Source organism: Miniopterus natalensis, chromosome 15 (genome assembly GCF_054644295.1).
Source record: "Miniopterus natalensis isolate mMinNat1 chromosome 15, mMinNat1.hap1, whole genome shotgun sequence".
Classification (NCBI taxonomy): Eukaryota; Metazoa; Chordata; class Mammalia; order Chiroptera; family Miniopteridae; genus Miniopterus; species Miniopterus natalensis.
The window spans coordinates 45,489,073-45,502,157 of record NC_142095.1 but is presented as its reverse complement, the minus strand read 5'-3'; the positions used below and the strand labels follow the sequence as shown (position 1 = coordinate 45,502,157).

General features: G+C 50.0%; 1 protein-coding gene across 2 annotated transcripts in view; it reads left to right on the top strand.

Annotated features, from left to right (window-relative positions):
- The window catches only part of PRICKLE2 (prickle planar cell polarity protein 2), a 299,561-nt gene that overhangs the window by 254,302 nt on the left and 32,174 nt on the right, over positions 1-13,085 (top strand). For both annotated transcript variants that reach the window (XM_087825085.1, XM_087825086.1), the window contains one exon: positions 4,023-4,892. In XM_087825085.1, coding sequence (XP_087681211.1) covers positions 4,023-4,892 — 870 coding nt within the window. The remainder of the gene's footprint in view (positions 1-4,022; positions 4,893-13,085) is intronic.

Here is a 13,085-nt window from a genome sequence, read left to right as displayed (position 1 = left end):
TCTTCCTGTGGTTTGTGTAATTCCAAGAAATGTGCTCAGAAACTTCCAGCTGCTTACCTGCAGTGGGTGGATGTGGAGATAGTCTAGGAGCCCATTTTGCCCGACTTCAAAGATTTTATCAGGAACAGAAAAAAAGTGGTTTTGTCTCCCTGGTTCATCAGAAGTAAAGCAGTCAGATGAAAAATTAGCTCGCAATTTGGAGTTTTGTGTGTTGATAAAAATCACAGCTTTGTGGACAAGGCACCTATGTGTGCTCAATGTTGCTTTGTTGTTGGGCATCCATCCCAAACGACCTGCTTCTGTGAGGCCTTTCTGGATGGAGGCCCTGCCAGGCCCAAGGTCGAACATCGCTGCGCCCACCTTTGCCCAGCAGCATTCCCTCCAGGGCCTTGAGTGGTGCCCAGATTCCCTTTCCCCAGCCCCTAAACACCTCACTCTCTCATGACCTGGCGCCTCAACCAAAAATTCAACAGCTTTCATTCTCACAAGGTCCAAACAGTCAGAGAAAAGCTTCCTTTTATGGTAAGAGTTAGGGAATGGGGACCCTGGTCTAGACAGGTGGCTGGCCCATGAGGAGGGGCGGGGGTAGACGCTGTCAGGGGAGTCAGTGCACCTTACTTGCCCCACATTACTCGCTGTGGGTTCTGGATCTGCAAGTAGGTGCTTGCTCGGATAAGAGGGGCTGAGTGCACAGAAAGCACACTTACAGCAACGATGCCCCCTTCTCATTAGTATTTCTGTGTCTCTGTCTCTTTCCTTGGAGGCTTCAAAGCCTCTACAGAAACTGCCACTTAGGATTTTCGCTTAGCGGCTTGGAAGAGAGAAAATCCGACCATTCCCATAGCAGGCACACCTCTGAAGGCCTGCAGAATTGTCACTGCTGTGGTTAAAATGCTGCCCCTGATTTTTTTTATTCTAGGTCCACTTTTCTGTAAAACGTAATTTCCTGCGACAATGAAAGGGTATGCACACCACACTCTCTAGGTGCTTTACTCTGACTGTATTCTACAAATATTCCATATTTATATAGCTGCTCAGAGCAGACCCTGCGTCAGGCAGCTGTTGCCAGGGCAACAGTACTTTCGCCTGCACACAGCAAACAGTCCTATAAACAGACGGCGGCTGGAGCAGCAGTAGACACATCCACCCTCTGAGAAGTACTTAAAGGGCTTAGAGAGGGGGAAAAAGAGCACTTAGATGTGGACCGGCAGAGCCCTTTTCCAGATGTTTAGAGTTCAGGAGCAGTTCAGAGCTCCATCTGCCTGTCGCTGATGTTTATCAGGGACCACGTTCCACTGTCTGCTGGGCCACTTTGTAACGCGTCTCCCCTTCCACTCCCCATGGCGGCCTAGCCTTCTGGGAGGCCAGGCCGCCATCCCCAGGGTTAGGCCCCTGCTGCACATCTGAGTGTGTTTCCTTGCAGAAGCACTAAGCCGGTGGAGGACAGGCGCAGGAATTGGCTTTCCTGGGTACCTGTGACGGGAGTGGGGAGCCAGCAGCTGCTGGGATCTGTGCTGAGTAGGAGCTCACAGCAAGGACCCAGGGCATCTGGGAGGGCAATATGATCTCCCTGGAGGAGAGAAGGCGAGAGAGGAGGGAAGACCAAGCCAGCCTGAGCTCTCTCTCTCCTGGCCTGCATCCAGCAAGCAGCCCTCAGAGCCAAGAGAGAGATGGGCATTAAGACCTAATAAAAATACAAGAAGAGCAGTGAGAATAGTTACAGGCACAGGTCTTAGCATTCTCTGCATATTAACTCAGTCAATCCTCACAACAACCCATGAAGTGAGTACTGCAATGATTCCTGTTTTATTAGGGAGAGACCAAGGCCCAGAGATAAAGTCACTTGCCTAGGGTCACACAGCCAGACAGGGGCAGAACCAAGATTTGAACCCAAGCTGATCGACCTCAGCATCTTCACAACCAGCTGGAGTGGCAGGGGCCTGGGATTTGAACCTGTGTTGGCCTGAATCCTAAAGCCTCACTCTTACCTGCTAGAGAGCTCTGATGGCCCTGCTTCCTGCCTGGAGCCAAGGAGGATTTGTGGAAGGAGCCTGCCCCAGCCAGTTCTCACTCCTGCGGGGAATGCTGTGCTGAATGAAAGCCAGTTGATCCAGTGTCCCACTCCCCTTGGGGTGGCCCTTGTAGCTGCTCCTGTCCCTCCAAAAAATCCCCACTTAGTCCGTAGGGCCTGACCCCTAGTGAAACCAAGACCCTTAGCTTGGGGAGGAGCCAAGAGGAGAATGTGCCTTATGCCTTGCTCTCCCTGGTCTCTCCCTGGGCCCTCCCTGGGCTCCCCCTGCGCCCTCCCTGGGCTCCCTCTGGGCTTCCCCTGGGCCCTCCTTAGGCTCCCCCTGGGCCCTCCCTGAGCTCCCCCTGGGCTCCCCTTGGGCTCTCCCTGGGCCCTCCTTGGGCTTCCCCTGGGCTCTCCCTGGGCTCCAGGGACCTGACAGCGGAGAGCACAAACAGGGCTGGAGAGGCTGCCACTGTTTGCCTTTGTTATTGCCCTTCTCTTTTTCTCTCTCTGTTTTTTTCACCGCTTCTCTGGACAAGTCTCTCAAAGTTATTCCTAGAAAGCCTTAGGATTCTCAGCCACCAAAGGTAAAGGCTTATCACCAGGAGTCCAGCAGAGGTCCCCTTCCTTCCCACAGCGATCGTGGTACTGCATTCTTGGCAGGCTGTCCCCACAGTACAGGGTCTCAACAGCTCCTGGCTTTCATTCAGCCCATTCAGGAACTGCTGTCAAAAGAGAGTGTCCCTGTGTCACTATCTTAGCAACAGTCCCAGGTGACTCTTCTTGGCCTGGTGCATGTCACATACCCACCCCTGAACCAGTCAGTGGTTCAGTGCTGGGTCCAGGTGTAACTTTAGCCCCACCCAAAGCTCATGGCCAAAGGCTGGCAGGGAGATTAAGTCCTATAAACAGAAGAAGGCAGAGGGACACTGAGAAGCAAGTGCAGCCGGGGCTGTGGGAGGGTCTCATACAGGTGCAAAGAGATTATGTAAGCCAGGCACAGCCCTGGCACAGGACAAAATGTGTTTCTCCCTTTCCTGAAGAAAAGCAAAGGGCATGGACGCTCGTGGAGGGGTGCTGTATTTGACAAACCATGTCCAACTTTTCCCTGACCAAGAGCAGGTTTTTCCTTAACAAGAGCTGAAATCCACATTTTCTCTTTTCTACTGCTTTGCAGTAGTGGTTACCATGGGGAATGGCATACACTGGGGGTGAGATTCAGTTCATCAATTCTTCATATGGAGAGCCCCTACAATGCACCAGGCCATGCTCCTGGGAAACCAAAGAGACCCAATGACCTGTCCTCATAGAGATTCACTTCTAGCAGGAGAGAGAACTGATCAACAGATGCACAGATGCAGCAGCCCAGTGTCAGGCGGAATGAGTGCTACAGGGACAAGTGCAGCAGGTGTGGGTGCAGAATAGTGGAGAGCGTGTCAGTGGGGTGGACAGGACGGCTTCTCCAAGGAGCTGACCTTGGTGCAGACCCCTAGGCAGAGTGAAGGAGGCAGTGTCAATGTCACCGTGAGGAGCAAGGCTTCCTGGGTACAGATCTCATCTGTGATCCCCAGCTGTGTTACATTCGGCGAGTTATTTAACTTCCCCTGCCCCTGTTTTCTCATCTGAAAAATGGAACTAATATTAGGAACCTCCCTCCTACAGTGGAGGGGTTAAATGAGTTTCCACATATTCAGAGCATTTCTCCTCCGTTGGTATCATTATTGCTGTCTGTCTGGAGCAGTGTGGCCCAGGCAGAAGGATTCATGGCAGGCCATTTTGATCTAGTTTCTCTTCTCAGAGCAAATGAGTTAAGAAGGAGCTGACTGGTACAATCAGGAGGCGCGCATAATAGGACATGAGTACCATTTACTCGGGGCCTGATCACTGATTTAATGACGCTGTATTCTGCCACATCTGGGGCCCTGAGCCACACCACATGCTGTATGTTTCGCAATGTAATGCAATAGCCTGAGCGGCTTGTCAGCCTCTTCCATGTGTCTTCTTTCCTCAGGGATCGACCAAGGCCAAATGACCTACGATGGCCAGCACTGGCACGCCACCGAGACCTGCTTCTGCTGTGCTCACTGCAAGAAGTCCCTCCTCGGGCGGCCGTTCCTCCCGAAACAGGGCCAGATATTCTGCTCCCGGGCCTGCAGCGCCGGGGAGGACCCCAACGGCTCGGACTCCTCCGACTCGGCCTTCCAGAACGCCAGGGCCAAGGAGTCCCGGCGCAGTGCCAAAATTGGCAAGAACAAGGGCAAGACGGAGGAGCCCGTGCTGAACCAGCACGGCCAGCTGCAGGTGAGCTCCAACCGGCTGTCCGCCGACGTGGACCCGCTGTCGCTGCAGATGGACCTGCTCAGCCTGGCCAGCCAGACGCCCAGCCTCAACCGGGACCCCATCTGGCGGAGCCGGGACGAGCCCTACCATTACGGAAACAAGATGGAGCAGAGCCAGCCCCAGAGCCCCCTGCAGCTGCTCAGCCAGTGCAACATCCGAACTTCCTACAGCCCCGGCGGGCAGGGCGCCGGGGCGCAGCCGGACATGTGGCCCAAGCACTTCAGCAACCCCAAAAGGAGCGCGTCCCTGGCGCTGAAGGGCCACGGCGGCAGCTTCATCAAGGAGTGCCGGGAGGACTACTACCCGGGAAGGCTGAGGTCCCAGGAGAGCTACAGCGACATGTCCAGCCAGAGCTTCAGCGAGACCCGAGGCAGCATCCAAGTCCCCAAATACGAGGAGGAGGAGGAGGAGGGGGGCATGTCCGCCCAGCAGTGTCGCACCCGCCATCCACTCAGCTCCCTGAAATACACTGAGGACATGACGCCCACGGAGCAGACCCCCCGGGGCTCCATGGAATCGCTGGCCCTGTCCAACGCGACAGGTAGGCTCCCTTCGCCTGGCAGGCAGACGGCCCGGGTGATCCCCGGGTGACCTGGTGCCGGTCGGCCCTCAGGGTTTTCGTGCGGTTCCCGCCTTGTGCCCCCTCCGGCAGGTCGCTGGGGAAGATGCGCCCAAGTCTCACATGGCCTCTGTGATCGGGTTCCCTAGAAGCAGAGCCTGAGGCAGACACTTGGATGCCTGTGAGGTGTCGAGAGGGTGCTGCAGGGAGGGGGAGTGAGAGACTCAGGACAGGGCAGGGGAGGAGCCAAGCGAAGGATGCCACGGACGGGAGCCCAGCCCCGCAGGGGGCTCTGGAGGGTGTTGGCACACACAGTTGGGCCCCGCTTGCAGCAAAGGGGCTGACGTTCGGTGCTGCCATGTCAGTTAGTCATTGGCATTGGGCTGCTGGCGAGTGACTGGGGCGCAGGGCGGTGGATGTGGGATGGGGCAAGGCAGCTCCTGTAGGCAAAGGCAACATTCGGGAGAAGGGGCAGCTGTGCGCCGGAGGCAGTGCTCACAAAACCAGGTGCTGCCTGGGGCACCAGCACGGCCGCGCCAGCTCCCAGGGCGGTTCCGAACCCCAGCATCTCATTAGGCAGCTGGCTTAGCGTGCAGATAAAGACCAGAGAGATGGACAGAGCTGAAAAGGGCAGAAGTGGAGAGGACAGAGAGAGAGAATGAGCCCGATGCCCACCCTCGCCAGGCAGATTGTCTAGCTGGTTTGTGCACATGGGAAGACGTGTAGATGACCCCTAGGATGACACTACTCAAAGGGCCGTCTGAAGCTCAGGGCCAGCCGCAGGCCTCAGTGAGATAAGTACTGAAAGGACAATGTTTAGGGACCCTTAGAGCAATTTGACAACATCCAAGTGTATGTTCGCTGTGTTCATCTGTTGGTCCAGCTACAGACCTGCGTAGGTGCTGCAGAACCCCGGGTGAGTTCTGTCTGGCATTGCTGTGTGTCAGTCATGTTCAGGAAGGCACCTATCAGCCCACAATGGATTAAAAATAAACTGGTCCTTCACCATGGACAGCTTGAGATGTACTGCTCTAAGATACACCCAGTGTATCTGCCCCTCATGGGCTGGACCCCCGAGGAGGGAGACCACATCCACCCAATACAACAGGGATCCCATAGTCAAATGAGTCTAGGTGGAGACTGATAAACTGGCACACGTCAGCCCCATCTGGAGGGGACAGCCACTGCTCGGACAGCCACTGTGGCTTGTTGCCACATGCAGTGTTATTTATTCATTCAACTAACAGTGATATAGATCTTACCATGTGCCAAACATTGTTCTAAGCACTTTATAAATATTAAGTCAGTTAAATTATCACAACCCTAGGAAGGAGGAAGTCTATTAAATTCTCATTGCAGAATTGAAGAAGCAAGCACAGAGAGGCTGAAGAACTTGGCCCAGCTTTTAAAAGGTGGGGGAGGGGTTTGAACCTGTGCATATGACCCCAGAGCAATGATGTTAATCACACCAGGCTGCACCTAATATGAGCCCATGTTGTCAAATCTCCAACTTGTTTCAGACAAGTTAAAAATGTGTATTTGCCCTGGTTGGGTGGCTTGGTCCTCTGGAGCATCATCCCGTACACCAGGGGGTGTGGGTTCAATTCCCAGTCGGGACATACCTGGGTTGTGGGTCCAGTCCCAGTCGGGGTGAGTGGGGGAGGCAGCTGATTCATGTCTCTCTCTCTGTCTCTCCCTCCCTTCCTCTCTCTCTAAAATAAATAAAAGCATATCCTTGGGTAAGGATTGAAACAAACAAAAACCCACGAGAATGAGTGCTCTCTTCTTGTGGAGATAGCTTTAAAAAATGTGCATTTTTTTAAAATGTGAAATCTATGTTCACTCTCTGCTAACAAGCAGAAGGTGTCTCCGGGTTGCAGGATGTCTACACAGTGTGTTTTAACTGCCATCCCCCTCGAATGCTTTCACATCTGTGTTCTCATTCATCCTAGAGAGCAGGTAGCACATATCCTTACCCCCTTGTTTCGGATGAAAAAAACAAGGCCTTGGTGACTAAGCACCTTGCCCGATGTCATAGAAGTGAGCAATTAGTGCAGAGCAATGACTGCCTGGCTTCCAGCCCAATTTGTGCTGTTCTCGAAAGATTTATGTGCTATAATTATTTAAGAGGCCAGGAGATAAGCAATTCAGCCTCTGAAGCAGTGTCTCAATGCTAGACCGCCCTGCATCAGAATCATTGGCTGCTTGATTCACACACAGACTCCAGGGCCTCCCCAAGGAGCCTGCATTTTAACCAGCTCCCTGCTGATGCTGATGCAAGCAGTGTCTGAGAACAGTGCCTGGGTTTTGTCTGCTCTTATTTTTTGTCCTCACACTGTGACTTACAAGGCAGTCAGATGTGGGGGTTGGAGAATGTTGGAAAGGCCACGTGGGTACATTTGAAGAACATATGGTCTCTGATCTTAAGAAAGAGGCAGGGACTTTATCCCCATGATTTTCTATGGCTCCCTCTTCAAAGTAACTAATGCCCCTCTGTCTCTGAGAGTGTTGGAAAGCAGCGTGAGCCATGTCTGATGCAGCTGAGAAAACGTCCTCAGAGCAGCCCCGTCCAACATGGTAGCCGCTAGCCACATGTGACTATTGAAATTTGAATTAATTAAAATTAAATGAAATTATAATTTTAGGCCATCAGCTGCACTAGCCACATTGTTGTTGTTGTTTTTGGAGTTTTTTTTAAATTTGTCTTTATTGTTGAAAGTATTGTTGAAAATGTCCCCTTTTTTCCCCCTTGACCCCTTCTACCCCACCCCAACTCCACTTCAGTCCTTCACCGCACTATTGTCTGGTCCATGAGTTATGCATAATATGCACATAAGTTCTTTGGTTAATGTCTTCCTACCCACCCCTGCATTCCCTCTGAGATTCGTCAGTCTGTTCCATGCTTCTGTGTCTCTGGATCTAGTTTGTTCATAAGTTTATTTTGTTCATTAGATTCCACATATGAGTAAGATCATATAAAACTGAATCAGGAAGAGTCAGACAACCTGAATAGGCCAAAAACAACTGATGAAATTGAAGTAGTAATAAAATAAAATAAAAACTCCCAGCAACCAAAAGCCCTGGTCCAGACGGCTTCACAGGGGAGCTTTCCCAAGCATTCTTGTTACAGCAGTCCCTTTAACATTTCTTGCATTACTGGTTTGGTGGTGACAAACTCCTTTAGCCTTTTTTTGTCTGGAAATCTCTTTATTTCACCATCTAGTTTGAATAATAGCCTTGCTGGATAGAGTAGTCTTGTTTTCAGATCCTTGATTTTCATTTCCTTGAATACTTTATGCCATTCCCTTCTGGCCTGCAGAGTTTCTGATGGGAAATCAGCTGACAGCCTTATGGGAGCTTCTTCATGGGTAACAGATTGCTTTCTCTTACTGCGTTTAAGATTCTCTCTTTGTCTTGAATTTTTGGCATTTTAATTATGATCAAAATGAACATGGGCCTCTTTGGGTTCTTCTTTCTTGGGACTCTGTGCCTCCTGAACTTGTGTGGGTTTTACCTTCACCAGATTATAGAAGTTGTCTGCCATTATTTTTTCAAACAGGTTTTTTATGCCTTGCTCACTTTCTTCACCTGTGACGTGAATATTGTTACATTTCATGTTGTCCCCCAGCTCCCTTAAGTTGTCCTGTTTTCTAATTGTTTTTTCTTTTTGGTTCCCTGATTTACTGTTTGTTTCTACCCTGTCTTCTAATTCACTGATCCAGTCCTCAGCTTCCTCTAATCTGCTATTTATTCCTTTGAATGTGTTCTTTATTACTGTTATATCATTCTTATTTCCTTCATATTTTCCATATCTTTTCTCATGCTGTTGAGCATCCTTACGATCATTATTCTGAACTCTATATCTGATAAATTTTTTATCTCTGTTTTATTTAGCTCTTCTTCTGGAGAATTCTCTTATTCTTTCTTTGGGGGCTTGTTTTTTTGTCTCCCCATTTTGGATGCCTGTTTGGTTTTGTTTCTATGTATTAGGTTGATCTGTTAGGACTCCCAGTCTTTTTGGAGGGTCTCTGGTGCAGGACAATGTCAGATGCAGTTTGCGACTGGCCCTAAGTACCCTTTTTGAAGCTCTCAGCAATCCACAGCTTGTGGCTCCCTCTGCTGAGGCTGTGTGCATTTGGAAAGGACCAAGATGTGCACTGAGGTCTGCTTTTCCTAGCCCTGAGTCCAGAAGCAGATCAGGCAAAGATTCAAAGTATCCAGAGATCTACCTTTGCTTGCAGGCTAATTGTTATTCTCACCTTTTAATGAACCTCGGGCTGTTGACCACAGCAAGACATGAACTTCACAGGGTGGGGCAAAAGGTTTTTCAAAAGGGTGAGGCAATTGTCCCTCAGGTCAAAACTGCGTGGATGTAAAGGCCTGCCTGAGAAAGATGCCCTTTGCCATATGGGGGAATAACTCAGCACAATAGTTAGAGCTCTATCCCCAGAGCCCCCAATCTTGGATTCTTCTCACACAGCTCTAGTCCACTCTGCCATCCCCCTGCCGCAGCCCAAGGTGAGTGGCTGCACCTGAAATTTTGTGCATTGGCCCTTTAAGAGGGTGCCTGCATTTCCAGCCATCTCTCCCTGACAGACAGAATTCCTGCTGCTTTTCACAGCCAGATGTTATGTGGACACCTTTCTCAGTTCTGGTGCTCTGGGCTGAGAAGCCCATTTTGGGGTTTAGACCCCAGAGTTCTCAATGGGAACCCCCACAGCTGAGATCTCCCTCTGGACCTTTAGCTGCTGCCTGAGGGAGCCCAGCCAGCCCTCTCAGGCCTCCACACTTCCTACCAGTCTCTCTGCAATCTCCACTTTATGTCCTTGGTTTTGAGGGTGCTCTCCAGCTGGTCTTCAGATGATTATTCAGGATGGTTTTTCTCTATTTTAGCTGTAATTCCAGTTTGGTCCTGGGAGAGTGTCAGCGTAGCTTCAACTTAATTCACTGCCATCTTGGAATCTTCCTTCAGTAGCCACATATTAAGTGCTCAGCAGCAATGAACTGAATTTCAAATTTCATTTCTTTTTAATCAGTTTAAATTTTGATAGCCACATGTAGCCAGTGGCTCTCCTGTTGGACAGCACAGATGAGGGACATGAGCAGTTAGGATGGAAGTTCTCACAGGAGCGCTGGTTTTTCAGATTCTTGATTAATTAATGGTTTGGAGCACCAGCTATGGAGTCACTCCTGGGTTCAAATCCAGCCTTCATCACACAGGAGCTGTGTGGCCTTGAGTAAGTCTCTTTGATTCTGTTAGGTTCCGTTTCCTCATCCATGATATTTAGTGAATTATTGTACTTCCTTTGCAGGGTTTTTGTCAGAATTACATGATAATGCATTTAAACCCATTAATATAGTTCTTGACACATATAACCCTCTAAATGGTTACCTGATACTTTTCATTTTTATTGTTTCTCATCTCAAACATACTGGTGCATATTTTGGGCTCCAGAAATGTTTTAGCTACCAACAGCTCCTGGTGTCCAGCAGCTGTGCACATTTGCATTTATTTTCAGGTTTGAAAATGCTCCCGTGGGCTTCTCTTCCTCAGCAGCATGAGAAGAGCATGGGAAACAGGGAACTAAAGAAACCATTTTGTGCTGCTCTGTTTCCATGGATCTGTCAGACACAATAGCCTAGAAGAAAGATCGTTGCTAATATTCGAAACACTGCTTCACCGTTTGTCACTGGAACAGACCCCAAAATGCCTTTCACATCCAAGGCTGCACACAGCATACACCAAGGACACAGTCCTGGCTAGACTTGGGAAGTCAGTCTTTGTTGCCAACGCTCACTGTTGCATTTGAATTTTGCTAGAAAACACGGTAGTCTTTTGAGAAGGCAGTGTCTGAACTGTCTGAGTGTCTTTAAATCTAGAACCTCAGCCTATGAGTAACATGTGCATGTCACAAAAGGCTTAGTGAAGATACCTTGATCCTTTGATGAAAGCTAGATTTCAGGATAATGGGTTTTTTCCCCCATGGTCAGCAACTTTTCTTATTGAATAAGTCTGTACTGTTTAATCTGGCACGAAGCATGATCTTTTTGTGGGCACCATTTTCCCTTAGAACAGATCTGGAAAAACAGATCGCCCCAGTGGCGTGCCAGCCTCAGATGTGGGCTGTGGCGCCTCCCAATTTGGTCAGAACTGGGAGTGTGCCATCCCTCCTTGGAAAACACAGTCCATCCCTTATGCTCACAGTGAGTGAGTCAGCGGGCACACTTACCATTTACACAGCACCAACAGCCTTGCAGAAGCTCTTCACCCTGCCATTCCCTAACCTAAAGCTGCTTGCAGCCCAGATGCTCATAGTATTTGAAACAGCAATAACATCAACAACAGCTAATATGATTAGGGGTTTATCATGCACTAGGTATAGTTCTAAGCCCCTTATGTGGACTAACTACCCTACAAGGTAGATAGAGTTGTTAGGCCCATTTTACAGGTGACATAAGTGAGACACAAAGGCCACACAGGTTGGAAGTGAAGGAGGAGAGTTTCAAACATGGGTGTTCTCGCTCCAGAGCCTGTGCCCTTGGCCACTATACCATAGCAGCGGTGGGTGACAATAGCTGCTGATAATCACAGTAGGCCACTGACTGTGACCAGACATGCTAATGACTTCACGTGTAGCATCGCTTTAAAGCCTCCCAACAGCCCTGTGAGATACTTCTGATTATTATGCCCATTTTCAGCCCGGCCGGGCGTGGCTCAACGGTTGAGCGTCTACCTAGGATCCTAGGCGATCGGGGTTCGATTCCCGGTCGGGGCACATGCCCCGGGTTGCGGGCTCGATCAATGACTCTCTCATCATTGAGGTTTCTCTCTCTCTCTCTCTCTCTCCTTCTCCTTTCCTCTCTCTGAAATCAGTAAAGATATATTTAAAAAATATATATATATATATATATATATATATATATATTATACCCATTTTCAGATAAGTACACTAAAGTTCAAAGAAGTTGTCACCTCCCCAGTCACCACTAATGGCCAGGACCTGAACCCAGGTGCGGTAGTCTGCAAAGCCCTTGTTCTGCGTCCTTATGTGAAGGGTCATGATCACAGTCAGGAGACTTGCACTGTGACTCGATCGGAAGGGACAGGACTCCTTTTCCTGTGGCAGCCAGTTTGTCAGTGTGTCTGTGTGGCTCTGGCAGGGCTATGGGGAAGCTTGAGAGCACAGTGTCCAATGAGAGCTGGGTGGCAGGACGCAAAAGTAGCAGTCCCAGAGGGCCTACCCAGGTCAGGGGCAGGAAAGACAAAGGAGACAAGTGCAAGTCCAGGGGTTGGCCCCAGGCAGGGGGCACCAGTGGAGAAGAGACACAGGCTGTCGCACAAGTTACGGTCAGGGTGTCCAGGTCACGCACTGGGGCCAGGCGTACAGTGGACTTTGAATTGGGACCGGTTGCTGCAGGCAGAGGCTGCACCACGGGACAGCCTGAGAGTGTCGGCTGGTCCCTGGAGAAGGCCCTGGTGTGGAATGGTGAGGCTGGGAGTGCGGCTACCCCTCAAGGACCAGCCAGATCCTGTGAGGAGTGGTTGGGTCAGGGAGAGCTGGCACCTGTAAGAAGGGAATGCAGGTGTGGGTAAGAATGAGGGAAAGAGGAAGCTGGTTTCATTCATTCAGCCAGCCAGCCAGCCAGCAGATGTGACCTGAGTGCCTACCCTGTGAGCTCCAGTAGAATGAATGAGTTGGAAATTGGACTCTGCAGTTTAATACCTATGTAACCTTGGACAGCTGGCTTATCTATTCTGTGCCTCAGTGTCCTCATCTTTGAAATGGAATGACAACTGTGCCTTGTAGGTTTGTTGTGGAAATAAAATGAGTTAATCCGCTTAAAGAATTCAGGACAGTGCCTAGTACCCTCTAAGTGTCCAATTAATATTAGCTGCTGTTACTATTAATTGGTGCCATGGCCTGTGCAAGGTGCTTTGGGTACACTGTTGAGCCAAAGTAGACCTGGGCCTTGCCCTCGTGTACGTCACAGTCCAGTGGAGTTTAATAGATAGTAACAATCCAAATGTATAATATAACATTGCATCTGTGGTAAATGTGGAGCTAGGAGGGCATATAAAGAGGGATATGGCTGCGCCAGGGAGCTCAGAGATGGCATCCTGAAAAAGTGATGCTTAAGGGATAAGGGGAGGAGCATTCCAGGCAGCAAGAGCAG